Here is a 21,087-nt window from a genome sequence, read left to right on the forward strand (position 1 = left end):
CACTAAATAAGTCGTTATTTTGGTTTTTTTGGCACTCCAAAAATATTCTCGTCGCTTTATAATATTAATATTAAACCACTGTACTCACATGAACCAATTTAAATATGTTTTTAGTACCTTTATGGATCTTGAGAGAGGAAGTGTCATTGCTCCCTATGGAGGCCTCACGGAGCCATCGGATTTCAGCTAAAATATCTTAATTTGTGTTCCGAAGATTAACAAAGGTCTTACAGGTGTGGGACGGCATGAGGGTAAGTAATAAAAAGTTTTTTTTTTCTTCCAAAGGAGTTATGACTGCTTTATGATATAATGTCATTTAACTTTTCCAACTTTCATTTGAAGGGAAAGTAGTTCAAAATAACAAAAATAACAGTGGACAATAGCTTGAGTGACATGCTAAAAACCTTTATTATAATTGTGAAGAAAACTCTTTTAAAACTTTATTATAATTGAAACAAGAGAGAATCACTACTGATATACCCAACAATGTAAACATCACATCCTGACCAAATGGTCATCAATTGTAGAATGGGAATAGGTGTGGGACAGTGGGAACCATCTCAGACAATGGGGTGTGTCACAGCTTCATTAACAGACAGACCACAGCTGTTAATACATGAGCAACTACATTTACATGAAGAGTGGTAAACTGTAACAGGATAAAAGGTTTGAGATTTGGATGTTCTGGGTTTATTCTGACACCGGTGAACCCAAGGTGTTTCATGTACTTTGTCACTGCTATGCTGAAATCAACATCTTCATCGAGATCTTCAGTGTCCTCATCATTTTTTCTTACGCCATCATAACTGTAATTTACAGTACCATTCAATAGTTTGGGGTTGGCAAGATTTTTTTATCTCTTTGAAAGAAGTGTAAATATTGTTACAATTCTAAATGACTGTTTTCTTTGTGAATATATTATAAAATGTTATGCTGAAAAGCTGAATTTTCAGCATCATTACTCTAGCATTCAGTGACAAATGATCCTTCAGAAATCACTATATGTTGATTTGATGCTCAAGAAACTTCTCTGATTATCAATGTTGATGTCATGATTCCTGTTGTGTGTTTCCATGGTATTGTTTGGACTTTTATGTTATTTCCTGTTCTGCGCCATGTTTTGGCGGCATGTTCAGCAGTCACCCTAATCCAGCTTCACCAAGGAACTCACTGACTCGAGGACTACATCAGAGACTTTCTGGACAAGGTGGCAGCAATTGCTACAGTTCCACCCGACACGATGTGTCCGCTACAGCTCCTCCCAAGGCTCAAGCGTCCATTACAGCTCCTCACGAGGTGGCGCTATCTGCTACAGCTCCTCCTGGGGTGGTGCTCCTGAACCTTTTGCCTGTTCTGTTACAGCCAAGGAAGCCATTTATGAACTCCCTGCCTGCTTTGATACAGCCATGGAGGCCATCCCTGAACTATCTGTCTGCTCTGACACGACCACAGAAGTCGTTCCTGAATTCTTTGTCTGCCCTGGCACAACCATGGAGGTTGTCTTAGAATCCCTGAACTCTCTGTCTGCCCTATCTCGGCCAAGGAGGTCGCCCTTTAATTTCCTGTCTGGGTTCCAGTTTTGCCTGATCCACCGTGGTGGTCTCCAGTTCTGCCTGCCCCGCCTTGGTGGTCTTCACTCCCATCAGCTTTGCATTAATGGGTCTAAGTTTTGGCACTCTTACATTTCTAATACAATCTCACAATTTGTTTTTTATGAAATGAGGCAAAAAAAGACAACTGAAAATGATGTCATAGATTTTATTTCTGTAAAAAAAAAATCAAAAAGAAAAAAAGATTTTAACATTTAAAGATTTTAACATTTAAAAAGAAAAAAAGAAAAAAGACACACATTGTTTGCATTGGCCCCAGGAATTAAGAAAATACTCTTTGGTACTTGGGTTCATAGAATGTTTTTGTAACAGATAAGTTTTGTAACAGATAAGTCTTAAAAGTTGGTCTTGCACTGTGCTGTGTTTCCCATAACAATTATATTAATGTTTATGGAGTGTTCAGTGGTTTAAATGAAAGACTTGAGTAACTTCTCAAAAAGGTCTGTTGGAGTTTAAGACGTGACTGAAAGTGCAAAAGAAACATATGGAGTTCAACCTTTCAACCCTAAATAAATAACTAAAATAAAATATTTGATTGGATCTATGCATATTTATAGTTTCTACAGTCAGAGTTAGTTTCTATCCTGCACAGAAACCTCACAGCATTTCTAGGTCTATTATTTGAGTAAAAGGGCACAATAGAAGAAATGCATAGATTGATGCATAGTCATTCATAAACACACATCATATTGACTAAAACTGACACTAAACAGGAAATAAGAAGTGATCATTCCATCTCGGACACTGCACAGGGTCGTCTGAATTCTTGACCTCGTTCATGTATCCATTTGTTCGATACTGGAGGTAAAGAGAGAACAAAAAAAATAAAACAAGTGAGAACATGAGAATATGTATTCTCACTTGTTTTACACACACTATATATATATATATATATATATATATATATATATATATATATATATACTCACCCCATTTGTTGCCCACTAATACTGGACAGGCAGCATGTCTTGTGCTGTAATCTCCTTCTCCACTGGCAAAAAGGTTATACCAGAATACTGCTGTACCCTGAAAGGTAAGAGAGAGTAAATATATTAAAATGAATTTACAAGTTTACACATGAAAAAAATTATTTATTTTTAGTGGTGTTTCACCTTTTTAGGCCACACTGCTGCCCCTACATCAGGGAAGACTGTAGCACCCCCTGCTGCCACATCACTCATCTGCAACACATCAAAAAATCATGATAGTACAACATATCTATAATGTAGGGGCGGAGCTAGGGGTGGGCCTGGACCAAGATTAACAGCCTGCCCACCCTGTCAGATCAATGGAAACATATTATATTTTAATAATACAAATTACTTAACGTTTAACAATTTTTCAATTTTTTTAATGTGATTTGTTTTGTCATGCATTAGCACTTTATCCTAATATTATACAAGGCTGCCAACTCTCACGCATTCAGCATGACTCATTCAACTGATACTGTTTTCATGCTCTATGTACATAATTTCTTGTGGCAAAGAGGACACTGAAAACGCACTGATAAACAGTATAGAGCAGGTTACTTTTGAAACAAAGTCTCATCAAATTATGTAATTTTTTTTATGAAACTCAAATAAATGGTTTTTGGCACTCTTTAATGTGGGGAACAGATCGCTTTAGTGCCTCAGTTCAAGTAGCACGTGAACCGATCATTACCACTAGTTATAGCACAAAATGATAAAATAATTTGTATGGTATTGTAGTCTGTGATGCTAAATACACATACATTTTCACCCAACACAATAGACGCAAAATTGATACAGAGAAAAGAAATGTCTTTTCTCTGCAACCCTGGTTCCCTGAGAACAGGGAACGAGACACTGCATTGTTGGCAGTGTATGCCAACAATGGCTGAGAAGAGAGTAGCAACACTCAACCCTCTCTGGTCGCACGCTAGGCTGTCAGTGACATTACTCCCTACGGCCACCGGCCAAGCTAGAAAGCCTCAAAGAGGCCTCCACAGAGTGAAGGCCTGCCAAGGCCGCTCAAAGACTTGGAATCAACAACCTCAAAAGAAGGGGTCCCTTTAAGGGAGTATGGCCAGAGGACCGAGAGGAACACCAGCCAGTCACTTACCAGGGGGACAAAGTCGACCCAAAGGCCACCGAGGAGGCCGAACTAGCCCAACCAAGGGCTAGTCAGTAACTAGTTGAGTAGGAGTGAGACTGGGCACTCTGGAGGCTGGGTACTCAACCTAAGCCGGGGGGGAACAGAGACTGGAATATAGTATAATATAGCCTTCTACCTTCCGACTGGTACTCAGGAGCAAGTCCAATGACCCTAAAAAATGAGGGGAGAACTGAGCTTGACCAGGATGAGCTAAACCAAGCTTGAACAAACAAAGAGCTTTAAAACAGCACCAAAAATGGTAAAGATTCCCAGAAAGGCCTGGAGAATCTAAACAGCTCAGAGATGGAGGTAGACAGAAAGTGAACATTTCCAAGGAGGCTCCAAGGAGCCAATCACCTGGAAGAGAGTATATGTCTCAAGCTAGGAATACTCGTTCGCACAGCGAACATGAGCCATGTGCTCAGCATATCGCTTATTTACCCTTAAATAAAGGGGAGCACAAACATAACGCCACCGGGATGACGAGAAGGCCTCACGAAGGGCCTACTACTCCCAAAAACCATGGCCGCGGACCCGGGTTGCCAATGCTGGAGCTCAAGGGAGTGAACTCCATTTACCAACAGGAAGGAGAATTAGCGCATTCGACCCAAGCAGTATAGGTGTAAAGCATGCATGGGGCATAGAGCTTTGGAAACAGAGATTAAGAGAGACCGGGGGATCTCAGAGAGACTTGAAGAAGCTAACTCTGGATGAATAGCGGCCTCAAAGGAGAGAGATCCAAGGATGCCCAGAATTCAATCCAAAACTTGAAACAAATCAAGGAGCCACTCACAAAGAAGTTACCAAGCTCAGAGAGTGGAGGCTTCAGCAAAGAGCACCCTCTCAAAGTAAGTGGAAACCTACAATGCTCATGCGACCACAGGGAGGCTAACTAACAAAGCCTACAAGAATGGCTATGCTTAATGCCAAACACTGCCAGGGAACCACATACTCACACATTGCTAAAAAACGTTAGTAGCAATGGAATAAAGGTATACTCTGAACCGAGGAGAGGAGGCCGCAGGGCCTACTACTCACTCTCTAAGGCGGGCCCCCCGACCAGAAGCAACCCTGACAAGAGTGGAGGCAAACCTGAGCCGAGCGACTAGCTGGAGCTCAAGGGAGCGGAGGTTCCGATCAAACCGCATCACTACAACCTAAGGAATGGACCCCAACCGGAGGCCAATGATGGCCTACACTAGAAGCGTGAACTTAACTGAAGCCCAAATAACAAGGATGCTTCAGAAGTTCGCGGAGAGCCAGGTCTTTGGCAGCTCAGCCACCGCATCAGGAGAAAGACCCTGGCCCTGGTCCAAATCTTTCAACAGATCAGCCTGGTATGCTTGAAGCACTGCCATAGTGTGCAGTGCAGCACCAGCCTGACCTGCAGCTGTGTATGCCCTGCCCTGGCTCCACCACTCCACCACTAACGAGATAGTCCACAAACATCTTGTCGATAGGGGGCATCGCCACATATCCGTGCTTGCGTATCCCCTTGACATTGGCATAATTCGCATGCCCATGTCGATGAATACGGGCCGAGTATGGGTTTTTCCATGCCTTCTCGATCTCAGAATGGAGATCGGGAAGGAATGGAAGGCTCACGGGAGCTAAAGGAGTATGGCCGGAGAGAAAGTTCGTCAAGCCTCCCACAAACCGCCTCTTCCCAAGCGCGCACCCACAGCAGCTTTAAACTGTCCGAAGCGCATTCCATAACATCCAATAACTCAACATACGCGGGGCAGGATGGTCGTGTGGGCTCAGATGAAATACACTCACTGCCCTCAACAACCATCATCTGCTCTTCAAGGAGCCAAAAGAGCACTATCTGCTGAACCGGAGGATGCCAGAGAAATGGCATCCTCGTCGAGCAGATCACGTGAGCCGCCGAATTGCGAGAAAGAGAGACGCCTTTCTCAAACTTTTCGGAGAGCTCCACCTGTGAGCCCCACGACTTGAGTTTCCTCTCATCCTCAGGACGAGAAGGACCTGAGCCTCCAGGTGCAGATGCCTGTCCCTCTTCCCTTGAGAAGATTGACAGGCGAGAGCGGAGCTTCCACGTAGGCAGACACTCACAATGAACGCAAACAGATCCCTCGAGAACTGAATGCGTGTGCTTCTCACCCAGGCAGTGAACGCACAAGTCGTGTGTGTCCTCCGGTGTCAGATATCTCGGACACGGATCAGCACAACGCTTGAAACACTTCTCAGACATAGTTACTGAAGACGAAAAGAGGACGACAAGTTCTCTAGGCGCCTCTTATATACTGTCTGGTCACATTAGTATGACATCATAGGCTGTCGCCGGCTAATAGGATTGGCGTGATTCGACTATCGCTTCAGACACCTGTCAAGCGAGGGTGTTCCCCCATATGCATTCTAGGACACAGTGTGAGATCCCTTTCAAAAGGGAATTCGCTTCTGTTGCAGAACCTCACAGTGCTAAAGTCATGGGAGATTACAGTCCGTATAGTCAGTCAATTTTTTCTCCCAAATTAAGCCAGTTGATAAACATGGGGTGATGCAAATTATTCCCCACCCACATTTTTAGTGCCCCATCCATCATCCACTTTTTGCATCTGCCACTGCTATAATGTTATGTTTTTATAACATATTTTTATAAAAATTATAAAAAATTATATTATACTTTACATTTTATTGCAAGCATTTTAACAAGCATATTTAGTTATAAAATCAGACAGTAATGATTGCATATAGTGTGTTATGTGTGTCTGCACGTCAATGTTAAGTTACTCACATAAAAGAGCCAAGTGGCAATTCTGTTTCCTGTTCCCAGTTCTTTAAAGGCATCTGGTTCATCTTTCTGTATTTATAAGAACACAGTGTAAAAATACTCAAGACACAAGCTTATACTACTGTTCAAAAGTCTGTGGTCAGGTTTTTGAAAAAAGATGCTCACCAAGGCTGCATTTATTTTATGAAAATACAGTTAAAAAAAAACAAAACAGTAATATTGTGAATATTATTGCAATTTAAAATAACTTATCAATTAAAATCTAATGTATTTTTGCCATCTTCCTGTGATGACAAAGCTGAATTTTTAGCATCATTACTCCAATCTTTAGTGTCATATGATCCTCCAGAAATCATTCTAATATGCCGCTTGGTGCTTAAGAAACATTTTTTATTATTATCAATGTTTAAAACAGTTGTGCTGCTTAATATTTTTGTAGAAACCGTGATACATTGTTTTCAGGATTCTTTGATGAACAGAAAGTTTAAAAGAACAGCATTTATTTGAAATAAAAATCTTTTGTAAGATTATAAATGTCTTTACTGTCACTATTGAACAATTTAATGCATCCATGCTAAATAAAAGTATTCATTTCTTTTCTTTTGTTTTTTTTTAAATCTTATGCCACACTTTTGAATGGTAGTGTATATAAACAAGATAATAATGCTATGCTGATTTATAGTGCTGATATGTGTGTCTTTTTATCTGTAAAAGAAAGACACAGGAACTCACCCTTCCAAAGTCAAAATGAGGTTCGTATTGACCACCAACTCCATAATTTGCAACCTGAGATGAAAAACATTGCTTATATTTAACAGGGCAATATTACAACAGGTCGATTCTTGCTACATGAATGTGTCATCAGACTTTAATTCTGATTGGCAGGCTGTGTAAAAGTTCCTCTTACCTGCAGCTCTTCTGCTGTGTCCATTTCCAGGCCTGTTACATCCTCGACACGCTGGTTAATCCTTTCAATCGTAGAATGCTCATATCCAGACAGCCAAGCACTAGAATGGGGGGTGGGGGGAGTAAAAATTGAAGAAAAGTGAAACAACTATATACAAAAGCAATTAATATTCCATTATACACAATAAACAGACTACATGCAACACCATGCACATGAATGATTTTCAGACATTTTCACATCATGTTTATGGTGAACAGATTTCTAAAGTAGAATTTAATTGATTTAGTCATAAATGTGAAAAAGTCTGATTGTGATAAAAGTCAAACCCGCAGGTGAAGCCATGAAGAGTGGAAAGAGAAATTAAAAAGAAAGCGGGGACAGCAGTCAGCAAAATGAGTTCACATTCCTCAGAAAATATCAGAGTAAAGGAATTCAGCAACACTGGTCTCATTCAGGATTATGAGTGTGTGTGTGTGCGTGTGTGTGAGAGAGAGAGAGAGAGAGAGAGAGAGAGAGAGAGAGAGGCCCCTTAGCCACTGCAAATCAACTGAGGTAAAACATAAAGTATCTCACAAAAGTGAGTACACCCCTCACATTTCAGCAACCATTCTATTATATGTTTTCAAGGGACAATACTATAGAAATTAAAATTGGATATACTTTAGAGTAGACAATGTGCAGCATGTATAGCAGTACAGATTTACTGTCCTCTGACAACATACAGCCATTATTGTCTAAATAACTGGCAACAAACGTGAACATGTCAAAACTGTGTCCAAAGTGTCAATATTTTGTGTGAGCACCATTGTTATTTAGCACTGCCTTAATCCTCCTGGGCATGGAATTCACCAGAGCTGCACAGGTTGTTGCTAGGATCCTCTTCCACTTCTCCATAATGATATCACGGAGCTGCTGGATGTTAGACACATGGCGCTTCTCCACCTTCCACTTGAGGATGCCCCACAGGTGCTCAATAGGGTTCAGGTCTGGAGACATACTTGGCCACCTTCACCTTCAGCTTCCTCAGCAAGGCAGTTGTTATCTTGGTGGTGTGTTTGGGGTCATTATCATGCAGTTCAGCCCAGTTTCAGTTTCATTATGTTCTGCTTCAGAATTTCACAGTACATTTTGGAATCCATGTTTCCCTCAATGAAGCAGAACTCCCCAGTACCAGCAGCAATCATGCAGCCCCAGACCATGATGCTACCACCACCATGCTTGACTGTAGGCAAGACACAATTTACTTGGTACTCCTCACCAGGGCGTCGCCACACATGCTGGACACCATCTGAGCCAAACAAGTTTATCTTAGTCTCATCAAACCACAGGACATGGTTCCAGTAATTCATGCTCTTGGATAGGTTGTTTGCTGTTTGCGGGCTTTCTTGTGAGCCTGCTTCAGAAGAGGCTTCCTCCTGGGACAATGGCCATGCAAACCGACTTGTTGCAGTGTGCGGCGAATGGTCTGAGCACTGACAAGCTGACCTTCTGCTTCTGCAACCTCTAAAGCAATGATGGCCGCACTCATGCATCTGTGTGAGACTCATGCATCAGTATGAGAGAATTGTACACAAAGCACCAAATTTTAACTGCTCTAATACAAGTTCCACACATTTGTATGGTCCTGTCAAGCAGATAAAAACATGAACATGATGAATAGGACATGTGGCTTTGCATGGTTAAACAACATACAAATGTTATCACTTAGGGTGTACTCACTTTTGTTGCCAGCTATTTTGACAATAATGGCTGTATGTTAAGTTATTTTCAGAGGACAGTAAATCTATACTGCTATGCAAGCAGCACATTGATTACTCTAAAATATATACAAGTTTCATTTCTATAGTATTGTCACTTGAAAAGATATAATGGTTGCTGAGGGGTGTACTCATTTTTGTGAGATACTGTAAATCTTAACCATGATTTCTCACATGGCACCTTAGTTCAAATGTTTGGGGTCTGTAAGATTATATGAAGTCTTATGCTCACCAAGGCTGCATTTATTTGATCAAAATGACAGTAAAATCAATAAAATTGTGAAATGTTTTCTATTTTAATATCTTTAAAAGTTTAATTTATTCCTGTGATGGCAACACTGAATTTTCAGCAGACATTTCTTCTGTCTTCAGAGTTACATGATTCCTCATAAATAATTCTAATATGCTGATTTGCTTCAGAAACATTTTGAAAAACAGTTGTGGTGCTTAATATTTCTGTGGAAACCGTGATTTTTTTTTCAGGATTCTTTGATTAATACAAAGATAAATTAATGTTCAAAAGAACAGCATTTATTTGAAATAGAAATCATAGTAAATGTACTTCCTGTCTCATTTGATCAATTTAATGTGTCTCTGTGGAATAAAAGTATTAATTTCTTTTAAAACTGTTACTGACCCAAACTTTTGAATGATGGAGTGTATATACCATTTATTTTAATATATTTATCCTCTCTACAAAATGTTCGAGGTCCTAAATTCACAAACTGACACATTTATATTTTTTTGTGTGATAGGAAGAGCCCTCAAGTGTTTCAGCATCTCCACCCAGTCTGCCCATGCTGAGACGCGCGTTCTAAAACATACACCCACATAATAACTAGGATAAGTTAAACCACTCTGGTGTGTGTGGAAATGTGAGTGAGATGACAGAACTATGTATAGCTCTATTAAAAAAAAGTTATTTTAGTGCACAGACTAGGCTGGTCATGCAGAGACTGAGACTACGGTGATGTGCGCTATGTGTGCACAATTATTTATTTATCGATTCTCTAACATTTCAGATAGTATTAATATTAAGAGGACTGTAGTAGAAGAAAGACTCCAACATTTGCTGCCTGTGAAAGTGGGTCACCAAACCTATGGCCAAGTGAAGATTGGATTTTTTAATATCAGCACAGTATGAATCTCCATTTCACAGGGGGCTCCCTAGAGATGATGATGGTGATGGTTTTGTTCTTTGACTTTGGATCCCTTACCTCTTGGAGACTCTGTACTGGGCAGTGGTGAGTTTTCCCGTAATGGGATCGTGCACAGTGGCTCGCTTTAGCTATTCACCATTACACAAAGCAAAGAGGAGAGAGAGAGAGAGCAGAGGTTGAAAGAGGAGAAAGAACACACAAAAGCATAAGGACATAGGCAGAGTAAGTGTAGATAAAAGACAGGAAAAAGGGGAGAGAGAGAAAGAGAAGTCATTTTAGTGTCATTTTCTGAACTGATGCCATGTAAAGAACAGGGACAGAACTGTACACCAGCAGCGATGCAAAATTTTACATAATTTCGACTCCAAGTAACATAAATCCTCGAATTACAAAATTCTAAAATTTTTAATTTGCAATTCTGAATCACTCTGTCCCGTTCAAGCCCTCCACAAAGAGCACATGACAACTACTGAAAGAAAAAGTAACAAAGTAGAGCATTTCTTACTCTTTCTTTCTACTTTAACCATCACCATGACAAAAAGACAGCAAGACAAGCATGAAAAGCTCCTCAGCATGAAAGCAATATATACATACCTTCTAGATTTCAGTATGCTCTAAAATAATACTTCATATATACACTCACCAACCTCTTTATTAGGTACACCTTGCAAGTACAGAGTTGCCACTTTTGCCTTCAGAACTACATTAATTCATTGTGGCATGGATTCAACAAGGTGCTGGAAACAATCCTAGAGATTTTGGTCCATATTGACATGATAGCATCACGCAGTTGCTGCAGATTTGTCGACTGCAGATCCATGATGCGAATCTCCCTTTCCACCACAGCCCAAAGGTGCTCTATTGGATTGAGATCTGGTGACTGTGGAGGCCATTTGAGTAGAGTGAACTCATTGTCATTTTCAAAACACCAGTTTGAGCAACAATACTCAGGTAGACTGAGCAGTTTAAATAATGCTCAAATGGTACCAAATGGTACCAAGTGTGTGAAAATATCCCCCACACCACCAGCCTGAACTACTGATACAAGGCAAGATGAATCCATGCTTTCATGATCTTTATGCCAAATTTTGACCCTACCATCTGAATGTCGCAACAGAAGTTGAGACTCATCAGACCAGGCCATGTTTTTCCAGGCCTTCTGTTGTCCAATCTTGCTGAGCCTGTGTGAATTGTAGCCTAAGTTTCCTGTTCTTAGCTGACAGGAGTGGCACCGGTCTTCTGCTGCTGTAGCCCATCTACTTCAAGGTTCAATGTGTTGTGCATTCAGAGATGCTCTTCTGCAGACCTCGGTTGTAACGAGTGTTTATTTGACTTAATGTTGCCTTTCTATCAGATCAAACCTGTCTGACCATTGTCCTCTGACATCAACAAGCCATATTCGCCCACAGAACTGCTCTCAATGGATATTTTCACTTTTTCAGACCATTCTCTGTAAACCCTAGAGATGGTTGTGTGTGAACAGCCCATCTGGCACCAACAAATTGGCTGATTAGATATTTGTGTTATCGAGCAGTTGAACAGGTGGTACCTAATAAAGTGGCTGGTGGGATTATATTCTATGTTGTAGTTATTAAAAAAAAAAAAAAATTTTTAATAGCAATTAATTCAACAATTTTGATTTATGATTCTCAATGTTTTGCATCGTTTCTGCTAAGGAGTTCTCAGACTCTAGGGGTCGGTTAAAGCACGACGGTTCATTTTTTTTGGCTGCGTTCTAAACTCCCACACTTATTGCCTTACCTCTTACTGATCCTGTAGGGGGCGGTCTCAAGTACGCCTGTGATGGGATTGGATATAGTAGCCCTTCGAAGCTGAGGAGCCAGATATGGATTACACACAGGCTCCTGTACAGCACTTTCATCCCCTCACTCATATTTACTACATTTATATAGTAAAGTTACTCTTCTATATTCATATCATTCTTTCATGCTTCTAAACTTGATTTTTGAGCTTCAAAAAGTCTTTCTTACGATTCAACAGTCACATAAGCTATCTCCAAAAAATATAATAAAATGTATTTAAATTATTTATCATTTAAAATGTATAATAATTTGTTTTAAGTTAAAAGAATAACCAAATCACAAGCTAAAACTCTGCAAACCACAGCATAACTTCAAAAAGCCCAACTCACTCTGGGTTTTGCCATCTCCTTCACTGTCTCGATCTCACTGTCAGAGATGATGTCATGATAACGGACAATCCGTGGGCGGTCCCACTCATCTTCCTGCTTCACTGGAGCCAAAAGCAACTGTGGATTACGATTGTTGTCATAGTAACGGCAAAACAGGCGGCTTTGTCTGCGTGGGGTCTACAAGTAAAGAAAGCAAAAGAAAGAATTTGAGAAAAAAATTTAAACATGCAAAAAATAGGGGAAAAAACTGATTCTTTCTGCTCACCAGTTTCACTCCCTCTCCTCTGCACAGCATTTCATATTTCTTCCTCTCAGGCAGAGGGTCTTTGGACCGTTTCCTCTGAGCATCACGTTTGTCCAGCACTTTCTGCTCTCTTTTTTTATCTTCCACTTCCTTCTTCTCGGCCTTTGCCTTTCTCTGCTTCTCCAGCTGGAACTCAAAGTACTTTAGGTTCCCATTGGCCCTGTGGTGATTTGGATCTGAGATTCACATACAAAGGCAATTTTAAGCTTGGAAAAATATCATATTTTAGTGTTATCAGTCATCATTTCTATGTTTTGCAAGTTCATTTTGCTGTTCTTACAAAGTCATAAAAGACATTCCATTTATTTATTCATTACATTACATATTATTCATTATATAATTAGAAGGCTATTACCCAGTGTTGTTATTGTTAACTATAACAAACAATTAAACATAATTTTTTATTCTTCTATATTCTTTATTAAATTAAATAAAGCTGAAATAAAATATAAATATTAGATAAAAAACCTAATCTTATAAAACAAAAACTGGCAACTGACTGTAAAAAATAGGCTTAAGTTGAAGTACTAAAATTGCTGAAATGAAAACTGAAATAAAAATTAATTAAAGCTAAACAGAAAAAAAGAAAAAAGGTAATTAAATGCACATGACAAAATGACTAAAACTTAAAGGGTTAGTTCAACCTAAAATGAAAACTAAGTCATTATTTACTCACACTAGTGTTGTTCTAATGCTGTATGCCTTTCTTTCTTTTAAGGGCTACAAAAGGAGAATTTAAAAAAAAAAAAAAAAAAAAAGGTCCCACTCGCACTTGACCATATAATGGCAGTGAATAGCGACCAGCATAAAGCTTTTTAAAAAAGACGCAAAAGTATCACAGAATGATCACATGTGGCAAGTGCTGTATATTCCACGTGTTCTAGGGGTATACAATAGAGTAAAATTTAAGGGGTTAGTTCACCCCAAAATGAAAATTCTGTCATTAATTTACTCACCCCCATGTCGTTCTAAACCTGTAACTTTCAGGAATGCAAATGAAGATATTTTTGATGAAATCTGAGAGCTTTCTGTCCCTCCATTGACTGCCTTTTGCAACTGAAACTTTGACGCTTCTAAAAGTTCATAAAGAGATCATAAAACTAATCCATATGTATCGAACGGTTAAATCCAAATTTTCTGAAGAGACTTGATCACTTTATATGATGAACAGATTGAATTTAGGCTTTTACTCAAATGTAAACATTGATCAGCGAACATAAGCAGAAGCTCAACCGAACCTGAATAACGCACAAGAACAAACCTCTTCAAGAAGCTCAAATGTGCTATGTAAACATAGAGGTTCATTTTCGTATGTTACACAGCACGTTTGTGCTTCCAAAAGAGGTTTATTTGTAACTATAATAACTAGCTTCCGGCAGACAGCCGTACGCATCGATTTGTGGTGGAAGAATAACCCTTGACCCGACGCATGACGCAATGATGAATGCGGAAGGATAGAGCAAAACAAAACACCGGAATTAGAAGTCTAAAATGAGAATTTTTAAAGAGAAATGTTGGAGGATTTCGATATAAGAGAAAAGGAGCTTGAGTTTGTTGCCCTATTTGTTCAAACCGCGAGAGGCGTCTAAGCTTACGATACTCCTACATCATACATCAGCGCCAGGGGTTACTCTTGTGGTGCAAGGCGACTTGTGTAGTATGCGTACGGTCATCTGCCAGAAGCTAGCTATTTTAGTGTATTAGGTTTTAAAGAAAGACATTTTTCTTACAAAACCTATCGCTTCACTTAAGAAGGCCTTTATTAACCCCCTGGAGCAGTATTGGATTACTTTTATGATGGGGATGCATTTTGAGGGGCTTCAAAATCACGCCCTCCATTCACTACCATTATAAAGCTTGGAAGAGCCAGGATATTTTTAAATATATCTCTGATTGTGTTTGTTTGAAAGAAGATAGTCATATACACCTAGGATGGCTTGAGGGTGAGTAAATAATCAATAATAGTGAGCAGATAATTTTCATTTTTTGGGTGAACTAACCCTTTAATTTTCATTTTAGGGTGAACTAACCCTTTAAACTAAAATGAAAATGAAAACTGAAAATATAAAAATAAAAGCTAATTCAAAATCCTAATAAATACTATGTAGTATATAAACAACACTGAAATAGCATTGCATTTAACCATGTTATTATATTATTAATCAATTAATTAATTAATTAATTTATTTTTTTACCCAGCTTCAGCATCCTCTTGGTGAGCTCGAGGGCACGCTCTAGTTCCCCCTGCTGGTAGATGGCATAACTGAGGTAGTCCATAACTGTGACCTTGTCTATGGTGGATTCCTCGCCTTCATCCAGCTGTGTGAGGGCCTGAGCCATCCAAAGCTCTGTGTGATAATAATCTGCCTCGGAGTATGCAATCTTCCCTAGCTCATAGCAGTCTGCCACCGTCATCCGGCTCTTGTGCACAACACCTGAGGTCACACCAGTAAGAAGACGCACAAAAACAAGTGGTCTCTTAATTAAATGTCACATATACACTTTTCAATTTTGATGTTGTTTTTAAAGATATCTATGTTGTTGCTGCCCCAAAGGACAGCCTTCTCACCTCTCAATCAACCACTTGACTACAACAAGGGTTAACTTTCTAAATAATCATCTGTAGTTAAGTAGTCACAGGAGTAATTGAAACACACACCACCTCCAGGTGTAAAGAACTAGTCAGTGGTGTTTCCATTTCTTTAAAGACATTATTGCTCGATCCCATGGGAACATTTCAAAGATAGCAACTTATCACAGACACAGCATGGTGCTTCACATTGTCCAAGGTAAAGCAATGTGCTTGATGCTTGATAAAGATTTGCAAGCAGTCTGGAATGCATAAACACATAGACATGCACAGTCGCTCACCAGGCAAGTCTCCATTAGAGATGGTGTTGGCAGACAGCTGGTATGTGTCCTGTAATCTAAGCAAAGCTTTGGCTGCTCCTGTCTGGTCCTCATCTGTTGGGAAAAACTGTCTCTGGACGGTCAGATTAGAGATAAACCCTACAAAAGAGAACAGACAAGAGAGGCTTGACATTGAGTATTACAAGATTACAACAGATTAAGCAGTTTATAACACATATAAAGCAAATAACATGTTATGCAAATAATGCTATTACTACAGTATGACTAAAATCATACATCACCATAACATTGCGGTACTTTACAAAGGTTTGAGGTCAGTACAATTCTTCTTACAGTTATTTATATTTTAATTCAGCAAGGATGTAATAAATTGAGCAAAAGTGACAGTAAAAACATTGGACATGATTTCTATTTAAAATAAATACTGTTGTTTTGAACTTTCTATTCATCTAAGAATACAGACAAAAAAAATGATCACGTATTTTCCATCGTATCATATTTTCCACAAAAATATGAAGCATCACAACTGTTTTCAACATTGATAATAATAACAAATGTTTCTTGAGAAGCAAATCATATTAGAATGATTTCCGAAGGATCATGTGACACTGAAGACTGGAGTCATGATGCTGAAAATTCAGCTTTGCATCACAGGAATAAATTATTTTTAAAAGCATATTAGAATAGAAAACCATTATTTTAAATTGTTATAATATTTCATAATATTAAACTTGTTTTACTGTATTTTTGTAAAATTTTGTAAAAAATTCAACCTGAAAATGTTTTATACATTTCCCAACCATGTAGAAAGGTGGACTTGATTGGTAAATACCAAATAAATCAGTCATTCTTAGCAAATTAAAAAGTCAGATATCAGTTCAAAAACAGCTTCACATTATGCAACACTTGAGACAGTAAAAAACAGTAACTATATATATATATTTTTTTTTTTTTATAATGTCATTCCGCCCACCCCTAATTACTGTGTCAGACTTGGACTGTCACTAACCGTCGGTGGTGTCTTTCAGCACCAGGCTCTCCAGGTCAGCCCACTCACTGTTGAGTCTTTTCATCAGTTTGAATGCATTGACCGGGTGCCCCAGGAATCCCTCTGGGTCTTGCGTGGCTGTGTTCGTCAGTGAGTCCAGTTTGTCTGCCCACCTGATGCAAGTAAAGAAACAAAATATTCACCAGCTATCAATGAGCTGCCAAATGACTACTAGAAAGTGACACTTTTTTATGAAATGATCTGTGAGTTAAAGGACAATCACAGCTCCCCATGCAGATGGGCGTGTGTTTACTCACTCTTTGACCTGCTCTAGTCTGTTCTCCTCTTGTCTAATGTATTCTTTTAGTGATGTCACCAGGTCCTTCTCTGTGTACAGTAGGTCTGTCATCTGGCCTACAAATCAAAAAGTTAAACATCAAATCTGATACAGAAGACTAAATATTACACAAAGCTTTAATTAAACACCCTTTCAGGTGCTAACACATTTTTCAGATATTTACTGAAATTGGCATGTACAGATAACAGCATCAAACTAAAATGTACATGGGTTGGAATTACTTGGGTCATAAATTATTTTTTAAGTAGTTTCTCCCAATGACCACCATGGATTAAGGGAGTCCAGCTCATTTGCGTAAATGTACTACATTTTCATTTTTTAATTTATTTCTTTTTTATTTGTTTATTTATTTATTTATTGCTGAAATCCCCTCAGATTCAAATTACACTTGTTTTATTTTCTATATAAAATCAGTGTAATTTAAATCTGAGGGGATTTCAGAAGATGATGATGAATTAAGATAGACAGATATAATATTGAACCATTACACCATTTTTACCATATGATTTGATGGTACTCCTAAATGCTTTGTTATTATTAATTGTATGCATGAAAAGGAAACAAATACATGAGAATAAAAATGGAATGCATAAGAAATAAAAAATAACAATAAAAGCAGAGAATACACCTATCTGGATGGAAGAGTCAGGGCGTTTCAGTCAGAATATTTGTCCCAAATCTTTAGTATCTCACAGCAATTAGACATTTCGTATAGACCTACACACCATTCTTCTAGCTTTTTCTTCCTTCAAAGACTGATGATAAAAGTTTTTACAATGTTATACCACCTATAGAAATGTAGTAAAAATAGGTAGTAACACTAAAAACACTTGGGTTCCCCCCAATTCTAATGAAATACATATGGTTGCAAGATAAAAATTCAACTCAATGATTTAATTAAACCTTTAAAGTTGCAAACATTATTTTGATGAGTTCTGTTAAAATAATAATATTGGTCATTACTTCAACTTAACTGGGCAGTTGATTTCCCAGTTAGTTCCCAGCATGCTTTTCATAGGACTTGATAAGGAGTCTAATGTCATTAGTTTACCTGAGATCATCTTTCTGCACATTTAGCAACTATTAATCAAGTACTGCTCCTGCTTATTTGATCTTAAAACATTATTTTAGTTGTTGTCAAGAAAGATGATTACATAATGATGTAGATATTGGGGCAGTCGTGGCCTAATGGATAGAGAGTCGGACTTGTAACCCAAAGGTCATGGGATTGGTCCGGCAGGGATTGTCGATGAGGGGAGTGAATATCCAGCGCTCTCTCCACCCTCAATACCACGACTGGGGTGAGACCCTTGAGCAAGGCACCGTACCCCCAAATGCTCCCCGGGGGCCGCAGCAATGGCTGCCCACTGCTCCGGGTGTGTGTTCACGGTGTGTGTGTTCACTGCTGTGTGTGTGCACTGCTGTGTGTGTTCACTTGGATGGGTTAAATGCAGAGCACAAATTCCGAGTATGGGTCACCATACTTGGACACATGTCACTTCACATGTCACATGTCACTTCTCATACAGTCATCTACCAGCATGGGCTGATAAACCTTCACCCCTTGGTTACAAACACTTCCTGCATGTTTCATATGTTTGGCAGGATATATAGCCTAATCAGGTATTGATACCAGGCAGAAAAACACAATGGAGTATCATCTCACCTATAGAAGTGAAGAAATCATTGTGGGCGTACAGGGAACGGAAGAGGAAACTCAACAGGAACCAAGACAATGCCATCCTAAGAGAAACACACAAGTGTGATACTTAACAATGCATTACACAACATCTTCCTGACAATATCAGAAGAATGTATTGTTTCTGCCTTTTGAGGTAGAAAATAGATACTACAACCAACTTTTAAGGCAAGGAAAATGCATTACTGAAACTAACACATGCAGGCTGCTTAAAATGCAACAAAATACAATGGGAAATTAGTTTTTTTGTTGCTGTAACCCCCAGTGCACACTCATTTGGATACACATGGCTGCATGTGGTCACTGCTGGCTCAGAATTTTGCCACAATGTGGCATCCAGAGAGCAAACAAAGAGCATCACGCTGGCCCTGTGGGAAGATCCCTTTTGTGTGTTTAAGCCAGTGTCAGCGTGTATAAACAAGATGTCACATTTGTTTGTTGAAAAGGACAAATATGGCAAACAGTGGTAAGCCTTAGAGTAAAGGGAAAGCCTCATTGGACAAATGCCCTGACAAACTCTGTTGCACACATTATCATAAGCACTTTTTGCATTATTAGTTACAGCTACTGTATCATAGCCTGTTAACTGTTGGGACACATGGTGCTCTTGTCTTTTTTATTGCCTTTTTTCCTTATCACATATTTCATTATAAATAAAAAAAAATGTATCTGAAGCTTAAACACTCAAAATTCATTATTTGAAAAACGTTTTAAAATTGGACACTGCATTACAATGAAAACTGTACTTTAAACCTTTTAAACCTTTTTCACTTAATTTGTTGCAATAATCTGCTGACTGCCTTCTTTGAAAATATACCAACCTTAAGTCTGTATACCAAAGCATTCAGATATGCTAAAAAAAAAAAAAAAAACGCACCTGCTCAGCTGTGCGTGCTCATGTTCTGTACAGAAGGAACTTAACCAGCATGTGAGTGATAGAAGGCTTCTTGGCTAATGTTAATGCCACATGTACTATAGAATAAGTATTAGCAATTAATTGGAGTAATTGTTATAATCAGAATTTCGAAATTAGTAGGCACTCCCATTTTAGGTAACTATGAAGTCCTTTAATTAGCAATGGCTAACTTTAGTTACCATCCTTTTAGATACCCTGTCACTGTTTTTTTTTTTGTCTGTCTTGTATATGCTTTAAAAGAAGCTTTTAAAAGAAATTATTACTTCGATTATGCAAAGTTCTAAAGGTACTGCATAATTATAGGAAAGACCATAGTGGTGTTCGTGAGCTCGTGAGGGTCCAGCATGGAAGCCAACTGCAGTTCATTCGGTGCAGAGCAAGCGGAACTGCCACGTCTTCGCCCCGCCCCCTCGAGAGCTCGAGATGAGTTAAGCCGACTGCAAACTCTTCAAAAAGTTCACATGTAACAGATGCCAAAGGAAAAGTTATAAAAATCTGTGCATCAGAACAGGTGGGACTTTTTAAAACACGGAATACTCACTGCAGCAGTGTGTCAGTCAATGAGACGCACGCTGCGACGTTGCACGTGCTTGACGATGAGAAACACTGTAACATTTTTGCAATATTATTACAGTGCTGCAAATAATGTAACGTCCTTTATTTAGACTTATCCACATTGATATGCGCTTTAGAACTCATATATTATTACATATTCCTCACAATAGCGAAAATAAAAACTTAAATCTACGGAGACTTTGTCATATCTTATATTAGATCCGAAGACTTCTAGTCGCCTAATGAGCTTGAAACCTATTTTCCCTAAGTATTCAATCAATGTAGATAGTTTATTATTGCGACTATATTGTTGTGTACATTTAAGAATGAGTGAAAGATAAACTCGTGCACGTGAGGTCGGCACTTTTTCTCAGCCAGAAAAAAATCCTGCTCGAGATTTTTTTAGGCATTAGATTATAATATCAAAGAGTTTTCCATGTATGTTTCATATTACCCTTGCTCTAAAAAAGTAATTGCAACAACAAATAATTCGATAATAAACCAAAATAAAACAAATTAAACTTGGAAAGCAAATAACCTCGTACCTTTCAGGCTGTCACCACGCGCAGAGAAACAGTGGATCGATCCAGATGTTGCTCTAGTGATGCTGATGAGGAGCTCAGTATGGATGGAAGACTCTTCTATGTTTACGATGCTTCTGGTGTGCAGCTGAGCTTTATCTGAGAGGCTGCACCGCTCTTCTCCTCGCCATCTGGCAGTAGGGAATCCGCTGAGCTACGTGCAGAGTCTCACACACTCTCCCAAACTCATGGAACTAGGTGGAATTTCGAACTGCGCATGCGCAGATTTCTACAACTCATTCCATCTTACTTGATACATGATTTAATACATATTTAGCAGTTCATACAGACACTTTGTCTAATAAAACCCTTAATATACCCATAATATAGATTTAGTTTTTTTTTTTTTTTTTTTTTAC

General features: G+C 38.8%; 1 protein-coding gene across 5 annotated transcripts; it reads right to left on the minus strand.

Annotated features, from left to right (window-relative positions):
• Positions 1–1,744: 1,744 nt before the first annotated feature.
• On the minus strand, positions 1,745–20,830 carry p4ha1b (prolyl 4-hydroxylase, alpha polypeptide I b). 5 transcript variants are annotated; one of them, XM_048190829.1, is made up of 15 exons: positions 20,693–20,830; positions 18,644–18,720; positions 16,937–17,033; positions 16,641–16,792; positions 15,632–15,769; positions 14,956–15,195; positions 12,722–12,936; positions 12,457–12,633; positions 10,362–10,432; positions 7,388–7,487; positions 7,213–7,266; positions 6,484–6,549; positions 2,723–2,791; positions 2,540–2,636; positions 1,745–2,408 (listed from the first exon to the last, which is right to left on the minus strand). In XM_048190829.1, exons 2-15 carry the CDS (start codon positions 18,717–18,719, stop codon positions 2,338–2,340), a joined length of 1,623 nt encoding a protein of 540 aa, XP_048046786.1. In that variant the 5' UTR covers position 18,720; positions 20,693–20,830; the 3' UTR covers positions 1,745–2,337. The 5 variants fall into 5 exon arrangements, with proteins under 5 accessions (XP_048046786.1, XP_048046785.1, XP_048046782.1 ...); XM_048190828.1 differs by lacking the exon at positions 10,362–10,432 and adding an exon at positions 12,066–12,136; XM_048190825.1 differs by having other exon boundaries at positions 14,956–15,207.
• Positions 20,831–21,087: the final 257 nt, after the last annotated feature.

This window comes from Megalobrama amblycephala, linkage group LG5 (genome assembly GCF_018812025.1).
Source record: "Megalobrama amblycephala isolate DHTTF-2021 linkage group LG5, ASM1881202v1, whole genome shotgun sequence".
Taxonomy (NCBI): domain Eukaryota; kingdom Metazoa; phylum Chordata; class Actinopteri; order Cypriniformes; family Xenocyprididae; genus Megalobrama; species Megalobrama amblycephala.

Excerpts from the sequence above, each read along its gene's own strand:
- p4ha1b (XM_048190825.1), bottom strand. The coding sequence starts at position 18,719 with ATGGCATTGTCTTGGTTCCTGTTGAGTTTCCTCTTCCGTTCCCTGTAC. Across the intron at positions 10,433-12,456 it reads AGGAGATGGCAAAACCCAGA|CTAAAGCGAGCCACTGTGCA; the intron begins GTGAGTTGGGCT and ends AATGGTGAATAG. Across the intron at positions 2,637-2,722 it reads CAGCAGTGTGGCCTAAAAAG|GGTACAGCAGTATTCTGGTA; the intron begins GTGAAACACCAC and ends CTTACCTTTCAG.